This window comes from Phyllopteryx taeniolatus, chromosome 17, assembly GCF_024500385.1.
Source record: "Phyllopteryx taeniolatus isolate TA_2022b chromosome 17, UOR_Ptae_1.2, whole genome shotgun sequence".
Classification (NCBI taxonomy): domain Eukaryota; kingdom Metazoa; phylum Chordata; class Actinopteri; order Syngnathiformes; family Syngnathidae; genus Phyllopteryx; species Phyllopteryx taeniolatus.
In genome coordinates this window covers 11,191,028-11,211,379 of record NC_084518.1, presented here as the reverse complement: position 1 = coordinate 11,211,379, position 20,352 = coordinate 11,191,028, and the positions used below count along the sequence as shown (strand labels likewise).

The 20,352-nt window shown below is 38.4% G+C and overlaps 1 protein-coding gene across 2 annotated transcripts in view; it reads left to right on the top strand.

Moving 5' to 3' along the window:
* The window catches only part of LOC133467303 (protein phosphatase 3 catalytic subunit alpha-like), a 51,547-nt gene extending 31,801 nt beyond the window's left edge, over nucleotides 1-19,746 (top strand). Inside the window, exons 7-14 of one of the 2 annotated variants that reach the window (XM_061752015.1) lie at nucleotides 6,236-6,313; nucleotides 6,424-6,518; nucleotides 8,739-8,864; nucleotides 8,987-9,064; nucleotides 10,880-10,964; nucleotides 11,672-11,769; nucleotides 14,475-14,525; nucleotides 17,042-19,746. In XM_061752015.1, the coding sequence (XP_061607999.1) occupies nucleotides 6,236-6,313; nucleotides 6,424-6,518; nucleotides 8,739-8,864; nucleotides 8,987-9,064; nucleotides 10,880-10,964; nucleotides 11,672-11,769; nucleotides 14,475-14,525; nucleotides 17,042-17,220 (790 nt within the window). In that variant the 3' untranslated portion in view covers nucleotides 17,221-19,746. The remainder of the gene's footprint in view (nucleotides 1-6,235; nucleotides 6,314-6,423; nucleotides 6,519-8,738; nucleotides 8,865-8,986; nucleotides 9,065-10,879; nucleotides 10,965-11,671; nucleotides 11,770-14,474; nucleotides 14,526-17,041) is intronic. The other variant, XM_061752016.1, reaches the window with a different exon arrangement.
* Nucleotides 19,747-20,352: the final 606 nt, after the last annotated feature.

Below are 20,352 nucleotides of genomic sequence, written 5' to 3'. Positions count from 1 at the left end.
GATACAGATTTTCCATTCTGCTTGACCTAACAGCCAAACAGGACAAAAAAAAGAAAAGAAAAAAAAAAAGAAATGGCCATAACACATAACCACTCTAATTTGTAACTGTCACATGGGTCTGATTTGGCCTTCAATGTTAGTGTGAATTTTAAAAAAGGGTTTCCTTTTTGACATGCTCTTCTAATGGAGTATATTATTTTGTCTCAAATAATTAATCCAGCTTTATTATTCTTTAAGAAAAGAAGAAAGAAACTGAATAATATGTTATGATAATTTGACAATGGTCTACCTACTTTAGCTATGCAAGAGGGCAAAAATACACAATTTGAAACACTTCAGAATGAAGCAAACTACAATCACAATCATAAACTGACTGTGACAATGAAAACTAAGCATTATTATTGTTGCAATGATGGGGTATTTGAGACCGCTTTTGCAATGGATCTTACTAGATCCATTGCGTGCGCGCGCGTGTGTATGTATGTATGTGTATATATATATATGTATATATATATATATATATATATATATATATATGTATATGTATATATATATATGTATATATATATATATATATATATATATATATATATATATATATATATGTATATGTACATATATATAATGAATTTTAAGGCAAGAAATATCATCATCTTTAGGTTCAGTAGGGGGAAAAAACATCTCACTTTACGCAGGCAAATCTAAGCCTGACTGTTATACTGACTGCATCACATTAAACGTCCTACTTATTACTTATTTTTGTCAGTGGAGCAATCTTGGAAAATTAAAACTCCAAAGTAATTTATTTTTCTCAGGAAGTGATTCTGTCGTGTGTCAAATTTAGTAGATAATTTAATTATGTTCATACTAGACAAAGCTACTTGAGCATCATAGCATGTGCAAACCCCTCAGCTACACACTTATCTCCTTTTCAAGGACACACACACACACGCACACACACATTGACTTTAAAAATGTTGTCATCAAAATACTGCATTGACGTTTACAAGAAAATGCTAAAACAAAATTCTACAATGAGGGATCAAGTTAAGTCATTGAATTTTGTTGATCAAGACAAACGAAGTCAATGACCAGCGCTCTGACAGATCAATCTTATAAGGGTGTTTGCAACGCATAACTTCCATCTCTGTCTCTCTCGCTCATTCTCACTTGTCAGATTTCTCACTTGCGCTCTCTCACTCGCAGGCAGAACCGACACATAATTTCACAAAGGAGAGAAGAAATGTGAGCCGCGGGCAGGCAGTGTGTGTGTGCATGTGTGTGTGTTTGTGTGTGTGTGTGTGTGTATGTTTTCTCTGACTAATCAATAGAAACCGTTGGAGTGAACAGAATATATTCTTGTCCATGTACTTTGGGATTTTGATTTCCTGCTTTAATAGGCATCCTTTATTCAAGACAAAAAGACAAACATGATCTTAAATAAATGCCATGCAAAAATTGCGCGTATTTGTAACTTGGAGATGCATTTTTTTTTTTTAACCACTTTTTGAGTACAGCATTTAGCAGTCTTGTCAGTGCTCACTGTCAGCCATTGTGGCGCAGAAAGCGTATCCATGTGAGGGTGAGCGCAGCTATTTCCGTAATTTATATATGGGCCACCTTGGAAACGTTCGCCATGTGACCCAGATAAAAGAAACGGCACAGTTTCGCCAGGTGCTCGGGGTACAGTGGCCTCCTTGTCTTCCTCCCAGCACAAACCTTGGACGTTTAAATATTTCAAACACTTGTGAAAGTTTGATGGCGCTGTGGATGGGAAGTGGTGAAGTGCTCGAGGAGAGGAAGATGATGGGAGGCATGTGCAACATGCTGCGTTAAATTAGGAAGTGACTGGACTTTAACAATTGATGATGATCAGTGTAAAGTCAATTAGTCACTTGAGTCATTTAGAAAGAACCATTCATCCAATCCAGCCCTTTCAAACAATCAATACTGGTAATACCACCAAACTTGAACACAAAACTTCAAAGTTATTCTAATTTCAAATGCATATACCAAATCCTATTAAATGAAATAATTTGTTCCATCTGAAACTGTCACTGTCAAAACAACAGTTTTTATTTTTTTTCAATAATCTTTGAAGTCCTTTTATCGGGTTTGCAAGATAATTTGGGTTGGAAATGCCCAGGTTGCCCTTTTTCAAACTCTTCTTGTTGGTCTTTCACGCCTGCCAGTTGAGACGGACGGATTTTTCATTATTTGATATTTAATAAATTTTGCGCGAATTGGATTACTGTTCTTCTTAATTTAAATATGGAAAACAGCTTTTCTCTGGTTGGCCCTTGGCGATATCATGGCTTCTTGTGGCCGCCAAGTTATCATAGCAAGGTCGCCTTTGTATCCGTCGATGTGGGGTCTTACAATCATTGTATAGCACAAGTCACTGAGCATTGGATTGTTGGCCCACTAATAGGGAATGTGAGCTGAAAGGGGACGTGGATAAAATTATGAGAGAGTGATATTTAGGGTTTAATCGCATCATCCACTTTCATTCACTTGAATTGAACCTGCGTGCAATGTTCATTGCTGGAGATAATAAATGCAAGTTTACTATTTCATTCACAGTTACATTATAAATTATAAATATCGTAGTTAAGTATTATTAAACACAACACATGTATGCTTCATATAGTGTATTTGAATGGCTTGGCGGCAGCTGCCCATCTAGGTAACCACAGAATGTGCAAACACAGCACAATTCTGGAATGCTTTGGAATTTCTTCAAAAATAAATTCAAGCCATTTATTCTTCAACTGCCGTGAGGTTGGCATGTGATGCAAAGTTTCAGCTTTGCACAAGATGCAGCATTAAAGCTCAGCCAGTTTTCCTGAGATGAGTGGGGGTGTAGCAACCACGAAGAGGACAGTTACTTGAATATTAATTGGCAACACAACATCACAACAATGCCGAAATCTGATCTAGTTATTTTGCAAGTCTTATGTCATTTATTGCCTTGTGCATTCAACAGACAAAGAGCTGTCAAACTTAAACCAGGTCAGCGACTCATATTGACCAATATTGTTGCCGTTGCCATGGTAACGAGTGTATCCGGTCACCTTTGAGTTGACAAGCTAAAGCCCAATGATCGTAAAAAATGGGATGCTGTGGTATCGGAATGCAAGATTTTATTGCAGTAGTCTGACAGTGCAATTGTGAAAGAGCAAATTTGTCTTGTAGCCTGATCCGGGCAGTACGTGTTGCCTGTCGCCGACGTGTTGTCTGTCCCACACCGCTGATGATTTTTTACATTTTTTTTTAAATAACTTCTTTGGCCGTTCAGATATTTACAGTACTACATCAAAAGACACGCGACAAGGCTAAAAATAAACTAGCTTTTGAATTCAAATATACTGTGCACACGGCGACGCGGAGATAATGTCTTTTGAGGAGCCGATTAATGACATCATTGATCGGATCGGCAAATTATGACGTTAATGCCGATCAGCATAAAATGCTAAACATTGGCCGATACCGATCAGCCCGATGAAATCGGTGTAAAGTCTAGTATGTATTACTGAAATTAATGAAGCCCTGTTGTATGACTGTTGGCAGGCAGCATACGAGCCCATTTTGAGTTTTGTGGTCGCTTCATCGATCTGGACTTTGTAAGAAATTGATACTCAGCATTGTTGGTTGTGTAATCAAAAATAGCTAAATGGTTATATACGTTAGCATCTGTTTGGTAAAATGAATTTGGAATGTAATTTTATTATTTTATTATTGCTCATATTGTATTAACAGCCAGACTGTTTTGTTTTGCACTATGTCCAATTTCTGATTTTATGGTTATAATTAGCCCCCACAAAAGCAAAACACACTTATGGAGGCAGTCCTTAGTGACTTTTGAGGTTCAACTGCACTGTAATTGTTATGTAGGTAGATATGCCAACATGCTTCATGCCAGGCCATATTTCTGTTTCCATTATCTATGAAGTGAAAAAAAAACCTGACTACTTTTAACGAAGTGTATAGCAGTCACACCACAAAATGTAACACACTAGTGTGCCAAGCAACAAAAGCTCTGTGGAGTCACGGAGTGTCATATTCCCTCCTTCCCTCGTTTGGCTGATGCCTTCAGGAAGATTTTTATACAATGTTAGCTTGGTTATCTACATGTTATCTGATACTGGAGGACATTATACGACACCAACTGAAATAATTCCTCATAGGGATGGTATTCAAGCAACAAATAAGAACAGCAATTAAGTGTGATTAGTTATCTTTTTTAAATTTGGTTGTATAATACAACTAAAAGGACAACAAGATGAAAACAAAAGCCTTTACCCATCAATATCTAATCTTTTTTTTTGTTTTTTTCCCAAACACTAGGGCTTGAAGATGTTTCCAAATGACATAACATCTTTCACAGTGTTATATAACAGCTGTGTTGAGAGCTTCTACATAGTGGATTTATATTCATAATGCAGCATGGAACTATCTCAATTATCAGACCCTTCTTCTGTTGGAATCCGCACTCTACAAGTCCTAGTCCTAAATTCTGTAAGAATACCATGTTTTAAAAAACAAAACAAACTTTTTCACGTAATCCCTCACTGTCAATCTAGACTTCAAGATGAATATATTGTAAGTATTGTATGAACTATACAGTCTTTTTTATGCTATGTGTGATTAGAGTTCATTTTCTCTCAGGTTAAAGCTTGAGGGCAGAAAGCTGTGACTGCTGCTTGCAATGCTATTTTTTTTTGTTTGAGTAGCTATTGGATTATTGTATATGCTTGCATCATCCGTGACAAATTTTTCATTAGCAAAGCAAAGCAAATTTATTTATATGGCGCATTTTATACACAAGGTAACATGATTAAAAGCATTTAAAAACAATGTGCTTTACATGATTAAAAGCATTTAAAAACAAAGACAAAAAACAGCTGATAAACATTTAAAACAAAGAGGGAAAATAAATACAATTAAAACAGCGTACAGTGCAAGACCGAGCATTGAAGTTGAAACGCGCTAAAAAGCATGAGAAAAAAGAAGAGTTTTTAACTTGGACTTAAAAACATTCACACTTGGGGATGACATAACTTCTGTTGGCAACTTATTCCATTTGTGTGCGGCGTAACGGCAAAATGCTGCTTCACCATGTTTGCTTTGAACTCTGTGCTCCACTATTTGACCTGAGTCTGTAGATCTCAGAGCCCTACTGGGTTTATATTCCATTAGCATTTCATTTCATTAATTTCACATTTAGTGATTTTATAGACCAAATTAATATATTTATGAGTTATAAATCTTGTTTCAGCCACTGGTGAATGGATGTATAATCACTAACCTGACATTATGTTGTGTGATAGAGGAAAACAAAACATTTTCATGTCATTTGAGGGTAACATTGTGTGCCTCATTCATTTGTTATGGAACAATATGGGATTTGGGGGGGAGTAGTGAATTGGTTGGGGGAGTACAAGTCAAAGGATTTGGATATAACACGTGGTGTCTCACAGGGGCCAATCCGTTTTAACTTGTACATAAATGACATTTGCAAATTATGTGAAGTGTTGAAATCTATATTTTATGCTAATGACACAAATAAAAATTTACTTTTTTCATCAACCACTTCAGAAATTAATAACATTTTTAAAAGGATTTAACAACAATATTAAATCAAAATAAAACTAAATTCATTGTATTTGGAAACTGTAAACCAAATAGGGTGCAGTACAAGAAATGAAAACGGTAGAAAGGGTAAACATGGAGAGAGTGTATATAAACAAAGTCCTGGGTGTATTAATAAACAACAAGATTGGCTGGGAGTCTCATTCCTTGATCTGGTTGACTTCAAAACTGCTAAACTAAATTTCCAAGAAAGCATTCAGAGCGCTTCACTTTTTTCCATTTTTTATATTACAGCCAACCAAAATTAACTAAAAAAAACAACAACAATTTCCCTAGAAAGTTTATACATATCCCATAATGACAATGTGCAACTTTTGCTTTTTTTTTTTTTTTTTTTTTTTTAGCAAGTAAACTAAAAATAAAAACTGAAGTAAAAAACAATCCCAAATGTAAAAGACGGAAATAGAATTTTGATGGGGGGAAAAAATAATAATTTGTTCTGGAATAAGGCTGTAACACAACAAAATGCACTGTGAATAATTGCCGGATGCACAGTATTTAAATTCTGGTTTATTCCAAAAAACAGACAATTATTTATTAGTTCACTTTTACTTTTTTTAACATTACTTTTTTTTTCTTTCAGTTATCCAGCTGTGTGTGAGTTCCTACAGAGCAATAACCTCTTATCAATTATCCGAGCACATGAGGCACAAGATGCAGGGTAAGTTCTCACAGTGATACAATATATGCATGCACTTTAAAAGACCAAATTGTCTATTTAAAAAAAAAAATCAAAAATGTATTTATTGTTTTTGTTGTGGTTTTTGCCAGTTACCGGATGTATCGTAAAAGTCAGACCACAGGATTCCCATCCCTCATCACCATCTTCTCTGCACCAAACTACTTGGATGTTTACAACAACAAAGGTGGGGAAATCTGTGGATTGTTTCTGTGCACAACCAGTTCAGGGTGTACCCCGCCTCCTGCCCAATGACAGCTGGGATAGGCTCCAGCACGCCCGCGACCCTAGTGAGGAGAAGCGGCTCAGAAAATGGATGGATGGATGGATGTTTCTGTGCATTTCAATTAGTGGATCCATTTGTGGCACGGTGGGCGACTGGTTAGAGCGTCGGCCTTACAGTTCTGAGGACACGGGTTCAATCCCCGGCCCCGCCTGTGTGGAGTTTGCATGTTCTCCCCGTGCCTGCGTGGGTTTTCTCCGGGCACTCCAGTTTCCTCCCACATCCCAAAAATATGCATTAATTGGAGACTCTAAATTGCCCGTAGGCATGACTGTGAGTGCGAATGGTTGTTTGTTTGTATGTGCCCTGCAATTGGCTGGCAACCAGTTCAGGGTGTACCCCGCCTCCTGCCCGATGACAGCTGGGATAGGCTCCAGCATGCCCGCGACCCTAGTGAGGAGAAGCGGCTCAGAAAATGAATGGATGGATGGATCCATTTGCCTCCTGACCGAATGTGTTTATACTCTTTGTGTTCAATTGTTTATTTGTCGGATGCAGCGCTTGTTTTGGATCTCATTAGATTGTGGTGGTGTACCTAATGATGTGGCCTTTGAGCATATGCAGGACTATAGTGGTTTACAGCTTGTGAACAAGACAGAGGAATACATCAGGAAGCCCCCCCAGATCTTGTCTTGCTTGCCATTGGCTGTGGGATATGCAGTGCGTGGGAGGGACTGTAGGCTAGCTGGCTATCTCCATGTGGCTTTCTGCCTCTTGATGTATCAGTGTCAGCAGTGCCTGGCCTCAGTTATGCCATCTGGTGGTTGACTTGTTTCCTGCTTGTCTACAGGAGAGGTTTGCTTTAACATCGTAGTCTAGAGAGTAATGACTGACAAATTGCAATTTACAACCACGATATTCAAGGTCATGTAATCAGATATATTTATTAATGGTTTATATTCCTTATGGGTTATAGAAGTCATTCCCAACCACTGGAAATTGTCAAGCGGCAGAAGGTATAATTAACGCGTGCACAGTAGCCACCTGTTGCCATTCATACAACAGAAAAGGTTTGTGTTCAATTAAGCAGGTCGATGTGTGGGTCAATTGAGACAAGATCCTCATTAATTCAGTATACAGTGGTCCCTTGAAATATCCTATTTATGAGTTTTTGTTTAGTTTTTTTTAAACATGTCCTGTTCAGCTGCATGGCCTTGCAGAATAGTGGCTCTGTATGCCTTTGTGCTGTATAACAGGAAACTTTGAAATACTCCTCCTGCTTATTTTCATTTTATTTTTTATTATTATTCTGATGTTTATTGAAAATGCAGCCAGACATGAAAGGGGTTTAGGGGACAGACAGAAGGATAGAGTGGACTAGGGGTGAGAACCACAGCAGAACAATAGTGAGACACCCGTTGAGGACATGCAATAACTAACCAAGAGAACAAGATAAGAGAGGACAGAAAAGGGCAGGACAGGATGTGGGGAAAATGAGCAAGGCAGTGCTATTGACGAGTGGTGCGGTGGGATTCTTTTTTTTTTTTTTTTTTAGTCTAAACACCTGCAAGAACCTGTGAGTTGATATGTTAGTATAACCTGTGTTTTTATAAGTGATTCAAGTAATTAAAGTCTATAGTGTGTATATCATACTTATTAGTGAGTGAACACCATATCACATGCATGTTAGTCAACTGGTGTACGGAGTTGCTGAGCCAGCACATCGAGGAAGGGTGAGCCCACCCACCCACAAGAGGGGGGCCGAGTCAGCGAGCCCGTCCAGCAGGGGACCCAACCAGGGGGACGCCACCGACCCCCCAGGACCCAGGGAGTTCCCGAGCCCGGCCGAAGCCCCCACCCCCCGACCAGTCCCAAAGGGAGGAGGCACAGGCACCGGACCACTGCCCCCTACGCCGGTGTCGCTGTGTTATAACCCTAAGCAATAGGTCCACAAATAGAGGGAACAATAATTTTGTACTGTACAGTAATATGGATGCATATGGCCTCGAAACAAAAAGGGCTCCAATGTAGCGGACAGTCGCCTGTATCAGACGAACCCCCACCCCTATTAATCCGTTCTATCGAGGTTCCACTGTATGATAATACCCTCCAGGTGAACAAGTCGCGCACACTCAACGCAGCAGCACAGTCGCAATTTTTAACATGCTGCTGCTTTTCTCCCAGCTGCTGTACTCAAATATGAAAACAATGTCATGAACATCCGACAGTTCAACTGCTCGCCTCATCCTTACTGGCTGCCCAACTTCATGGACGTCTTTACCTGGTCGCTGCCGTTTGTTGGAGAGAAAGGTATGGAGTGTATGGGTACTTCCGCCTCCTTTTACTTGTGCTTATGTAATGATCTGCTACCTCCATGGATCATTGCTCGATTACCAAAGCTCTTACCTACACTCTGTTTCCTTCTCCCTTAGTCACAGAGATGCTGGTGAATGTGCTGAGTATATGCTCCGATGACGAGCTAATGAATGATGAAGATGAGATATTTGACGGTAACTATCAAATTTAGCATTGTTGGAAATATAACATGCCATGTTTTGCAATGCACTGTGATGCAAATGCTGAAATGACATTAGCTATGGCAGGAAGACAGCAAATCTTTATGGGGTGCCGTTTGTAAAGCTGCTCACACTGGAAATAACAGCAACATTTTGCCACATTTGGCTTCAAACAATGTTTAAAAAACTGGTGTAACTTTTTGAGTCACTTTTTTTCACATTTACAACAATATTGTCAACTTGGAGATATAGTAAATTGTTAAATCCAAATATTAAATATTACACCTAAATATTAAATCTAAATGATGAACCTAAATCTAAATGTTACAACTAAATGTTCATCATAAATGTTAAATATAAACTTAAATGTTAAATTTAGATATAAATCAAAATATTAAATACTAATTTTGATTATAAATCTAAAGTTTAAATCTGGCGGCATGGTGGACGACTGCTTAGAGCATCAGCCTCACAGTTCTGAGGACCCGGGTTCAATCCCCGGCCCCGCCTGTGTGGAGTTTGCATGTTCTCCCCGTGCCTGCATGGGTTTTCTCCGGGCACTCCGGTTTCCTCCCACATCCCAAAAACATGCATTAATTGGAGACTCTAAATTGCCCATAGGTTTGACTGTGAGTGCGAATGGTTGTTTGTTTGTATGTGCCCTGCGATTGGCTGGCAACCAGTTCAAGGTGTACCCCGCCTCCTGCCCGATGACAGCTGGGATAGGCTCCAGCACGCCCGCGACCCTGGTGAGGAGAAGCGGCTCAGAAAATGGATGGATGGAAGTTTAAATCTGAATGTTAATGTCCTAATAAAGTGAAAATAAATGTCTTCTAAATTTGACACACCACAAAAAAAAGTGTTAACAACACTGCCAAAAAAACGAGTAAATATAAAATGAGGCTTCAAAATTGAAAAATCAAGCCTTGTTGCCCGGTCTCAAATGTTTTCGGCATGCCCACTGAATGCGTGTAACCACGGCCTGATGAAAAATGTATGCTACTTTGTCAAGCAACTTTATTATGCCTACAAATATATCCGCATAAGGCCTCCGGTGGCTGGAATATATCACACTGAGTCTGTTTTTTTAACACAACGACAATGAGGCGCTCTAAAGCGGCCTTGCCAGCGGAAAGTCCTGGTCCACGTCAGTTTTTTGTTTTTGTTTGTTTTTTTACCCCCTCCTCTCTCTTTTGCCTTTCTTACTGTGACATATAGGCACTCACAGCCGACGACAAGGTGATCTCAAGCGCTCACGCAAACGCAAGGCCCTGGTCCACATCCTAGCTGTCATGACAGCCTTTTTTACCCCTTTGCTCTTCCACCTTTCTCTCCCTAATGTGCGCACACTCACGGCAGCAGACAGGGCACTTTAAAGCAGCCACGCTAGCAGACTATCCGAAGGGAAGATGCATTTTCAGGGTGTTGGCAAAGCTAGCTAGCTAACTGCACATCGCAATTGTGATGGATAACCACTGACATGTCATACATGGGTACATGTCGTACCCCAAGTGTGTCACTGGGCCCCATTTTAGCCATGCCCCAAAAAAATTCATGAAAACTGAAATGGTGCAAAATAGTTTAATGCTGTATCTCTACATTTCAGTACTACGTAATTCTGAGTCTTTGCGCTTTTTGAGCAATTATCTTCAAACATTTATAATGTATTTAAGAACAAATCTCTGAATTCACTTGGAAGGGTCTTCATCAAAATATAAGATCGAGGTGGTCAGAGTGCGTTTATAGTGTCAAATAATGAATAAAAAACATATTATCCTTCAAAATGCACTCACACATATTTCTTTACAGCCAACGCAGCTGCAGCACGCAAGGAGGTGATCCGAAACAAGATTCGTGCTATTGGAAAAATGGCCAAAATGTTCTCGGTCCTCAGGTAATCCCGGTGTGCAGCATATAGTTCTGCCTTAATTTATTATAGTCATCATTTCAAAGTGGGAAACTGTGCCTGTGACCCTCACTACATTTGCCAGCCCCTTCATTAGGCACACCTACACAAGTGCGATCCAGTACAAGAGCTGTTTCAAGTATTGTGTTTACAATGATAATGACACTCAGTTTTGATTGATACTGTCAGAGAGGTTTTAATTAATTAAATATGTTGATTATTGTGTGTTCCCTGGTAACTCCGGCTTACTTCCATTTTCCCAAAACATGCACGGTAGTTCAGTGGAAGAATTTTCTATGGGTGTGAATGTGAGTGTGAATGCTTGTTTGCCGACTGTACATGTGACTGGTAGATCAATCCAGAGTGACACTCAGTCTCTGCCCCGAAGTCAGTGAAGAAGGGATAGGCACCAGCTCATCTGCAACACTAATGATGATAAAAGGCAGAGAAAATGGATGGATGGTTGTTAATTATTGCAATTTTCACTCACTGGTCAATCAAAATTTAGCATTATTATATTTATGAAGGCATTATTTTCCTACAGCTCTACCCCGTGTTTCTTATTCGATTGTGCAAGTGTACGTAATGAAGAGGCCAGTAAGTGGTTTGTGTTAACAGTCTCAGGAAGGACAATATTTTCACCTATTTCAAAGTAGTTGAGATCATCTGATCTGTCTGATCTGTGATACCTGCAGAGAGGAAAGTGAAAATGTGTTGACGCTCAAGGGCCTGACGCCCACCGGCATGCTGCCGAGCGGGGTTCTCTCTGGGGGCAAACAGACGTTGCAGAGTGGTAAGTACAAGCCGCGAGATAAGACTCCTTTTTGTACTTTTTCTACAGCTTTTCTTCTTTGCTGGTTATTTCAACTCAATATTACCCTCTGAAAGGGTCTAAAATCTCTCCACGTGTTGCGTGGGTGTTATACTGGCACTGCAGTTTCCTCCCACATCCCAACAACATGCTTCTTAGGCCAAATGAAGACAGACGTTACCATAGGTGTGAGTGTCAATGATTTTTGTCTATATGTGCCTTACGAGTGACTGATGACCAGTTCAGGGTGTACTTCGCCCCTTTGCCGAAAGTCATCTTGGATAGGGTCCAGTTACCCGTGACACTAACGAGGAAAGCTCCATCGATAATGGATGAATACGTTTGGAAGGATTGCCCACAGGTATCAAATTGCAAAAAAACAAAACAAAAAAAACATTTCTGTATTTATTAGGGATATACCGATACCACTTTTTAAAAAAATTTATATACCAAGTGGGATTACATGTTTATAATGCTATTACCGTAATTTCTCCTGTATAATGCGCACCCATGTATAATACGCACACCCAAAGTTGACCTTAAAATTCTGGAAAACCCTTCTACCAATGTATAATGCATTTTTACAATGCATGATTTTGCTTCTACCCACATGATCAAAACATAAAGTATCTGTATTTTGTTAGGTTTTTTTCAAAGAATTATTCTGAAGTTTTGCACTTTATTTGAACACGTAATCCTTTTTTAAAATGTACTTGCTCTTATTTTGAAATTAACAGCCCTACTTTTATTTAGTAAATTAGAACACCACAGTTGTCCTCATATGTTTGATTACGCAGGCAGAATTTGTAAGATGGGTACAATTATTTAAACCAGGCGAAACACATTTTATTTTAATGGGATTCAAATTAAACGGTAAAGCATTTCAGAAAAGCATTATCATTAAACAAAACATAACCATAAAGAAATTAATGATGGTTGTTGTTCAGTCAGTCATATTTTAAAAAAACAATATTTCACAAATTCTGCCACCGTATTGTAAACTTATGAGCACAACTGTACATATATGCAGTCATACGTACCCGTCATATTGGAATGAAAGTGTAGGCTACAAATTTTTTATAACCACTAGGTGGTGGTGGCATTTCGGAATGAAAGTGTACAGGTTTTTCATAACCACTAGATGGCGGGATACATTTATAAAATGTGAAAGTTTTTTCCATTTGCCCCTCTACCTATGTATAATGCACACTATTGACTTTTGACAATTTATTTGGGGGGCGGAGGGAATGCGCATTATACACGAGAAATTACGGTACGTCTTGCAATTATGATGAATATGCTTTATTCTCACCAAATATTGTTCAGAAACACCTTGATAAGCATTGTTCACTTTTCTTGAAAATGGCAAAAGTTTCACAATGACTGTTCATTACTGACATTTTATTGTCCAACTCCACGTTTTTCATGTTTGTCTTAGTCCACATATTTCTCTTACAGTTAAATGTAGCCTGTAACAAAAGGCATTTCATTTAGATGGTGTCTCAGTCCGAACACTAGGGGGCACTACGTCAAGGGAGTACATCGCTAAGAGATAAAGAAGAAATGGCAGAGAAGAATGTAAAGGGCCTCTTCAGATTCTCCTTTTTGCCTAGGATTTTTCCTTTCCTTTCCAATCTGAGTGAGAGGAGGATAGGTCGTTCGAATTCTTCGGAGGAGGTGCCTCGACGTAACCTTTAACCCACCTTTGGCAAAAGTTACTCCTGACAAACCTTTATGAAAGGAGATACAGTATATTGCTCGCAATCCTTTATAGCAGAAATATTTAAACCAACAGACAACCGACAAAGTTTACAGACTATGCGAAGATGCTTGAGAGTCTCACGTTAGAGACTTTAAAAATCCAGTAATTAAAATTATATTGAGAAAAAAACAGTACAGAACAGTATGTACAGTATAAACAAACATCATCGAGAAGCGTCTTACAAAACAGTAGCAATAAGAACGTTTTTTTGTTACTTGCTAAAATAACATTTTGTGTACTCTGTACCCTTCATTGATTTCATAAATGCAACAAACATACACAACATACAGGTTCAAAAACAATATATGCAGTGTTATCCTCACTTCAGATGACAAATGGGTTTTGTGGTTCAGTTTGTTTTTTATTTTATTTTGTTTTTTCCTGTGGGAGACCATCCAAATGGCTCTTTGATGGATGTAAATGGTGGAACTAAACAAGTATGAATGGATGCCTTGTAACCTCTGTGTTTACTACAAAAAACAAGTGAATAAAAAGAAATATGACTGTTTCTTAAGAATGCCGCAAGTTATACAACAGTCGACAAATCTCACAGTGAATTGCCTTTTTTTGACTTTCTACATTGAATCTAAAATCTGTGAGTTGTGAAGCTATGATTTGATTATAATGGAACTTGAAACTTAAAATGATTGGAAATATTTAGGTCATTATTTTTCCACGTTGATCGGTCCCTGCCATGCTCTCTTTTTTGTTTGCTACTCTCCACATTTTAATTATTTGACCTGTAGTTGACACTGATTCTCTCCAATCCACGTCAATGCATGGCGTCCCACCAAGGCTCCATTGCTACTGAACATGTGAATTGCATCCGACCTAACATTGGGCTGCCTTTTTGAGCGGGGCTGCCTTTCTGACATTTGCATGGCTTTATCCGGAGTAACCTGCTCCCCTCCTCCTCCTCCCCCAGCCACCATTGAAGCCATTGAAGCCATCGAGACGAATGATGAGGACAGAGAAGGTAAACCTGTGTGAGCCCCACCCCCCTCCAACCTCCTTCCCTTCCTCCCTCCTCCCAGCATATGGTTTTCCTCTCTTCATCTTCCTGGTCCACCTCTCACCAACACAAGCAGCATTTCACACACATTCTTGATTAAAACTTTGCCTTTTATTGGGTGCTTGTATGGAAAATGAGAAAACATATTTGGGAGGCAACATTTGGACATGTTCAATGTAACAACAGTTTAAGTTAAAAGACTCAAAACATGGAGGGTTTAGAAATATACAAGACTGTTTCCATGGCAACCTGATCCAGGACTGTCCAATATTGCTATATTGTTCACGAAAATACATCAGTAGAAAATGTATCTCTATTATTACGTTAACTGTAAAAGGTGTTTGAAATGGATAGCGTCATCTTTGCAAATAGGGAATAAAATAGTGTGAGTATGTACAGTATGTCTCATGGAAGACCATTCAGAACAGTTATACTTTAGATATACACTCAAAGGTACACCTGTGCAATCTAATAAAGCGGCCTTTATAATTAAAAATGCATAGAGTCAGACGACCACATTGTATTGCACAGGCAATCCTTCATTTGTTTTTTTGTATTTTTCCACAATACATGAGCTAACTAGTATAAGATCTAATTATATTGTGCAGATGTATCTAATGTTATGGTAAATGAGTGCAGACTAAGAGCTGGATTTTACACGGCATGGTTCAAGTGACACAATTCAGATTTTTTTTTTGTATTTTGTATTTTTATTTTATTTTTTTCTCCCAAGTGGCACTATTGACAGCGTGAATAGAAAGCCCCACCACATGAACTCAGATATCTCGTGATCTGAATCAGGCGACTTCCGAATGTGGATAAACATCTGATATGAATTGGATATCTGCCAATGCAAGTGCAGCATAAATGGTCAGATCAGCTATACGCTGTCATAGTGTGCCTGATGTCATCAAAATGAGCCAATTGAGGACGTAAACACACCTGCGTCTGACCAAACGGCAAACGCACTGTAAATCTAAATTACAGCTACAGTTGGTTACATTGAAATCAATGATCCAAGCCAGCTAAACTAAACAGTATGTAATATTCAATATTTGTATTATTTATTTCTTAATCTGATAATTTTGTTCTAACACTTTAAAATAATCGTGGGGAATAGGGACAGAGCCCTGCTGTGAATAGCGTAAAACCGCAATTGACCCCATAAAAATGTTAATAATTGCCTATATTAATAATTTAAACCCTAAATAAACCAATTATCATCCCAAAACTATAATTTTACTCATTTTACCATATTACCCTTAAAGATAATGGCTTACAGATGATTTGATTTAAAATAAAAACTTGCACTGGAAGTGCATGTGTACAGTATATTCACATGCAACAAAGACTCTCCGTAAGTTCCACTAACAACGCAGGATAAATTTAGCTCGTCCCTGAGATACAAAACTTGTCCCTCAATTGAGATGTATCACGTCAACATACTTCCGTGGACCAATTACTGTACAACCTTTCTATTTAGACCAGGCTTTGGTAGCAGCTTGTGGCGTTTTAGGGCATTTCAGAAAGAGCAGAAAAATTACAAATAGGTGAATTTATGAATAGTGAACTGCAGGTATGCGGGTAATTACTGTACAGTAATCCCTTGTCATATCTCGTTTCACTTTTTATTCTTTCACTGTGTCCCGGATTTGTAAGTTGTACATATCTAATTTTATATTGCCTATTTTTCACCATATCGCAGGATTTTGTGGTGATCATTTTTCCACATGGACCGTTACTGTAGACACATGAAGCAGTAAGCGTGAGCCAAGACGAAAGAGTGGGAAAAAGACAATGTCCAAAGTTTGGGATCATTTCACACTTAAATGAAGAAGAGAGAGCACAATATTTCTACTGCAAAGCAGAACTGGATTACGCAAATGCACGTCTAAAGTAAAGTAAACATCGTTAACTAATTTAATATAGCCTACCACCGCTAGTTAGAATGAATTGTAGTCCCTCAAGAGGTGGTCAATGATAGACACAGCTGCTGGTGCACGTTCAATCGCTTTATTGAACAAATGGTAAGAAAACAAACACGCAATAAACACATTAATTCACGAGCTGTCGGTGGCTACAGCTTACATTGAGTATGCATTTTTTCTATTGGTATTTCATATAGAGCTTTAAAATATCAAGTGATAAAATATATGGTCACTACTTTGTGGATTTTCGTTTATTGCCTATCAATCGTATATCGTCCATCTATGCTCTCGAAAAGTAACCTCCCTGAAAAAAGAGCAATTACTGTACCTGTGATTTGGGTTGTTTCATGTGATGTGTCATCTGAAATGGCCACGTAAATAGGCATTAAATTGGTATTGGGCATTTGGGCCTGCAGTGTAAATCCAGCCTCACAAGCGTTAAATATAGATGGGTATCAACAAATAACATCAATAAATGTATCATGATAGATGTATCAGAATACACAAATGTGATTCTGATCCGCTATGTTGTCATGTTCCTCTCCTCCTCAGCCATCCGTGGCTTTTCCCCCCAGCACAAGATCACCAGTTTCGAAGAAGCCAAGGGCCTGGACCGCATCAATGAGCGCATGCCCCCTCGCAGGGATGGTGTCAACCACGTGGGTCACTCCATGGGCAAGATGAATATGTCCGAGGAAAACGGCACGGATGACAACAGCAACATCCAGTGAGCCTGTGTTGGTTGTGGTGGTGATAGGGGGGGGTGCGACCTTGCAGATTTTCCCCCGAGCAGTGAGACATTGCCAAATCGAAATTCAGGCCTCAGAACACAGAAACACAAACGGGACCACAGCAGACAGACAGACAGAAGGTGATCTACAGCAAATGTAAAATGAGCAACAAGGTCATTTATTTGGTGACAGAATGTGAAGGTTGGGGGTGGGGGGTCAAGGGGGCTGCATTGTGGGTAAAAGATGTCTGCCTATTGTTCCCTCCCTCTGCTCAATTACAGACTGAACTACTGTAAATCAGACATTGTGTTGGTGACACACATGACTGACACAAGGCATAATTTACAAACTGAACTACTGTAAATCAGACATTGTGTTGGTGACACACATGACTGACAAAAGGCATAATTTCAGTATTCATGCCATGCAAATGAGTTAAAAAAAAATTTTTTTTTTAACAAAATGTTTATATCAAGCCACTCAGATTCACAGCTTGCAGATATTTATCTTGTTCAGAAAGTATAAAAACAGAATACCTTGAGAAAAAAAAAAGAAAGCAAAAAAAGTGTTTTCAGTACACTTAGCACTGTCTGGCAACAAACCATATTTGGCTACTTTAAAATGGACCCCTGTCAGTCTGAGACAGGGAATTTTGCCAACTACTCAGCTAAGAAAACTAATCATAATAATGACATTTTATAAATCATGCAGTGTGGTTGTACACTATTGGCAACAAACCATATTTGGTTACTTGGACGAAATTCAACCTGCGCTATTTGAAGCGATGTCAGAGTCTGAAGCCAACACAATAAATTGTATTCCTAAAACAATAAAATAAAGTATAATCGTTTTTGAAAAGTTGCAAATGTAAAAAATAATAGTCCTCCAACAATAGGGTTAAAAAATTAATTCCCAAGTAATCAAATGGCTAATCTGGCAAGTGTTAAAGTGGATTATTTTATTTATTTACCTTGTATTGATATTTTCTTGAAAGACAAACGGTAAAAAGTCACTGCAGTGTGAGATTAAACCTCCTCATGACTCGCCGCCAGTCATCTCCTAGCAACTCGGAGGAGTTGAGGGCAGAAAAGAGGGGGGATGGGAGACGAATCTTGGTATTTACAGTATCTATTAAGAATGTGAAATGGGTTGAATTATTTTTACTAAGGCCGTTCTCACAGACACATCACCATTATTTGTGCTCATGTCGGAAAAGCATGGCATTACCTCGCACATCCTCACTTTCTGGAAGAAAAAAAAAAATCACTCGAGCATCCTCCTCCACTGAAGAAGTTTCAGCAATCACACCTGCGTTGCTATAGGACCGGTTAACAGAGGTGAAAAAGAGAAGAGGTTTTGGTATTTTATTATATATCCTGCTTGTCCAGAACTGCCCGAGATGTGTGCTTTCACTCAGGTGTGCATTAATATCTACACACACTACTTTATCAACATGAGAATTCTACAATTTACAGAAGAAAATGTTTTATGTTAAATTATATGGGGGGGGGGGCCTAATTTATTTTTGATGACGAATCTGACAGTGGAACTTCACTTGTAATTAAATAACCCCCCCCCCCCCCCCCCCCCCCCCCCCCCCCCCACCCCCCCCGCAATCCAATGGCGTTATAAAAGACAATTTGTAAAGTCACTAAAGTAGGAAGTCCAAACGTTAAGAAACGCTATCAGACACATGTCTGGAATTTAATTTTATGTTTTTTTTTATTTTCTACTCCATTATTTTAATGGTAAAGGTACTGTATGTGACTCAAGGATGGACAAAACAGTGATTTTAAACACAGCATCTATGGTACGGAACGCATCAATGCATGCAGTTAAGTTCCTAATTGTAATGTGAAATAATTGTGATACTGTAGTCGTGTTTCAAATAGTGAATTTGAATTATTTTGATTAAATTGAATCTGTTGTTTCATTTGTCTTGTTTTATAAATTTTATAAATAGGCTTCTTTCTTTTTTTTGTCAATTTTTTTCATTTATGTTATTACCACTGCTTTTAATTTTATATTGAGACATTGTATGCAGAGATACCCTTCACAGGTGTGAAGCCTTGTTTACTCTTCTGTTGTACGATATACAGAACATGTTTAATAGTGTGAATGAATATAATCTCAGTGAAAAGCTACTTTCAGGCTGCCAAAGCATGATAGCATGGTTTTCAGATGTAAATTAATTGGACACCAAGAAAATCACGTGTCACACTTGAAACGTGAAACTGTACTGGTTCTATTTACTGCTGATATTACTATTATTGTTACAATTTAAACTTATGGTTCTTTTCCTTTCTCCTATTCTGGTTCTTGTATGGTCTACATGCATATTTTGACAAACAAATATAATTGATTTTATCTGGCAACATTTTTTTTTTTTTAAATATATCTCGAGAGATATGTTTTGGCATTTGACTTCCTCAATGATACACACATTGTAAGCATGCCCTATGGGACAAATCTTTTTTTTTATTTTTATTTTTTACTCTTGAATAAAATATGCATGAACAAAATCAAGTCATTTAGCTTCTCATTTACAAAATTGTAACCGTTCGACATGATTTTACATCTAGCTTGGAACAAACATTTAATGAAAACAAAGTACAGGTTTGGACTTTGAACAAAAATTCTACACACACATACAATTTTATTTATATAGTGATTTCTATAGCAATTTTATTATATAAAATAGTAAAAATTCTATACATACACTATATTGCCAGAAGTATTCGCTCACCTGCCTTGATTCAAAAATGATTTTGAGATATCCCATTCTAAATCCAAATGGTTCAATATGATGTTGGTCTACCCTTTGCAGCTATTACAGCTTCAACTCTTTCAACAAGGTTTAGGAGTGAGTTTATTGACATTTTTGCCCATTCTTCCAGGAGCATATTTGTGAGGTCACACCCTGATGCTGGATGAAAAGGCCTGGCTCACTGTCCACTCAAAATCAACCCAACGGTCTTCTATCGGGATGAGGGCAGGATGCTGTGCAAGCCAGTCAAGTTCATCCATACCAAATTCTCTCATCCATGTCTTTGTGCACCTTGCTTTGTGCACTGGTGTACAGACATGTTGGAATAGGAAGGGGGAATCCCTGAACTGTTTGACTGTCCAAAA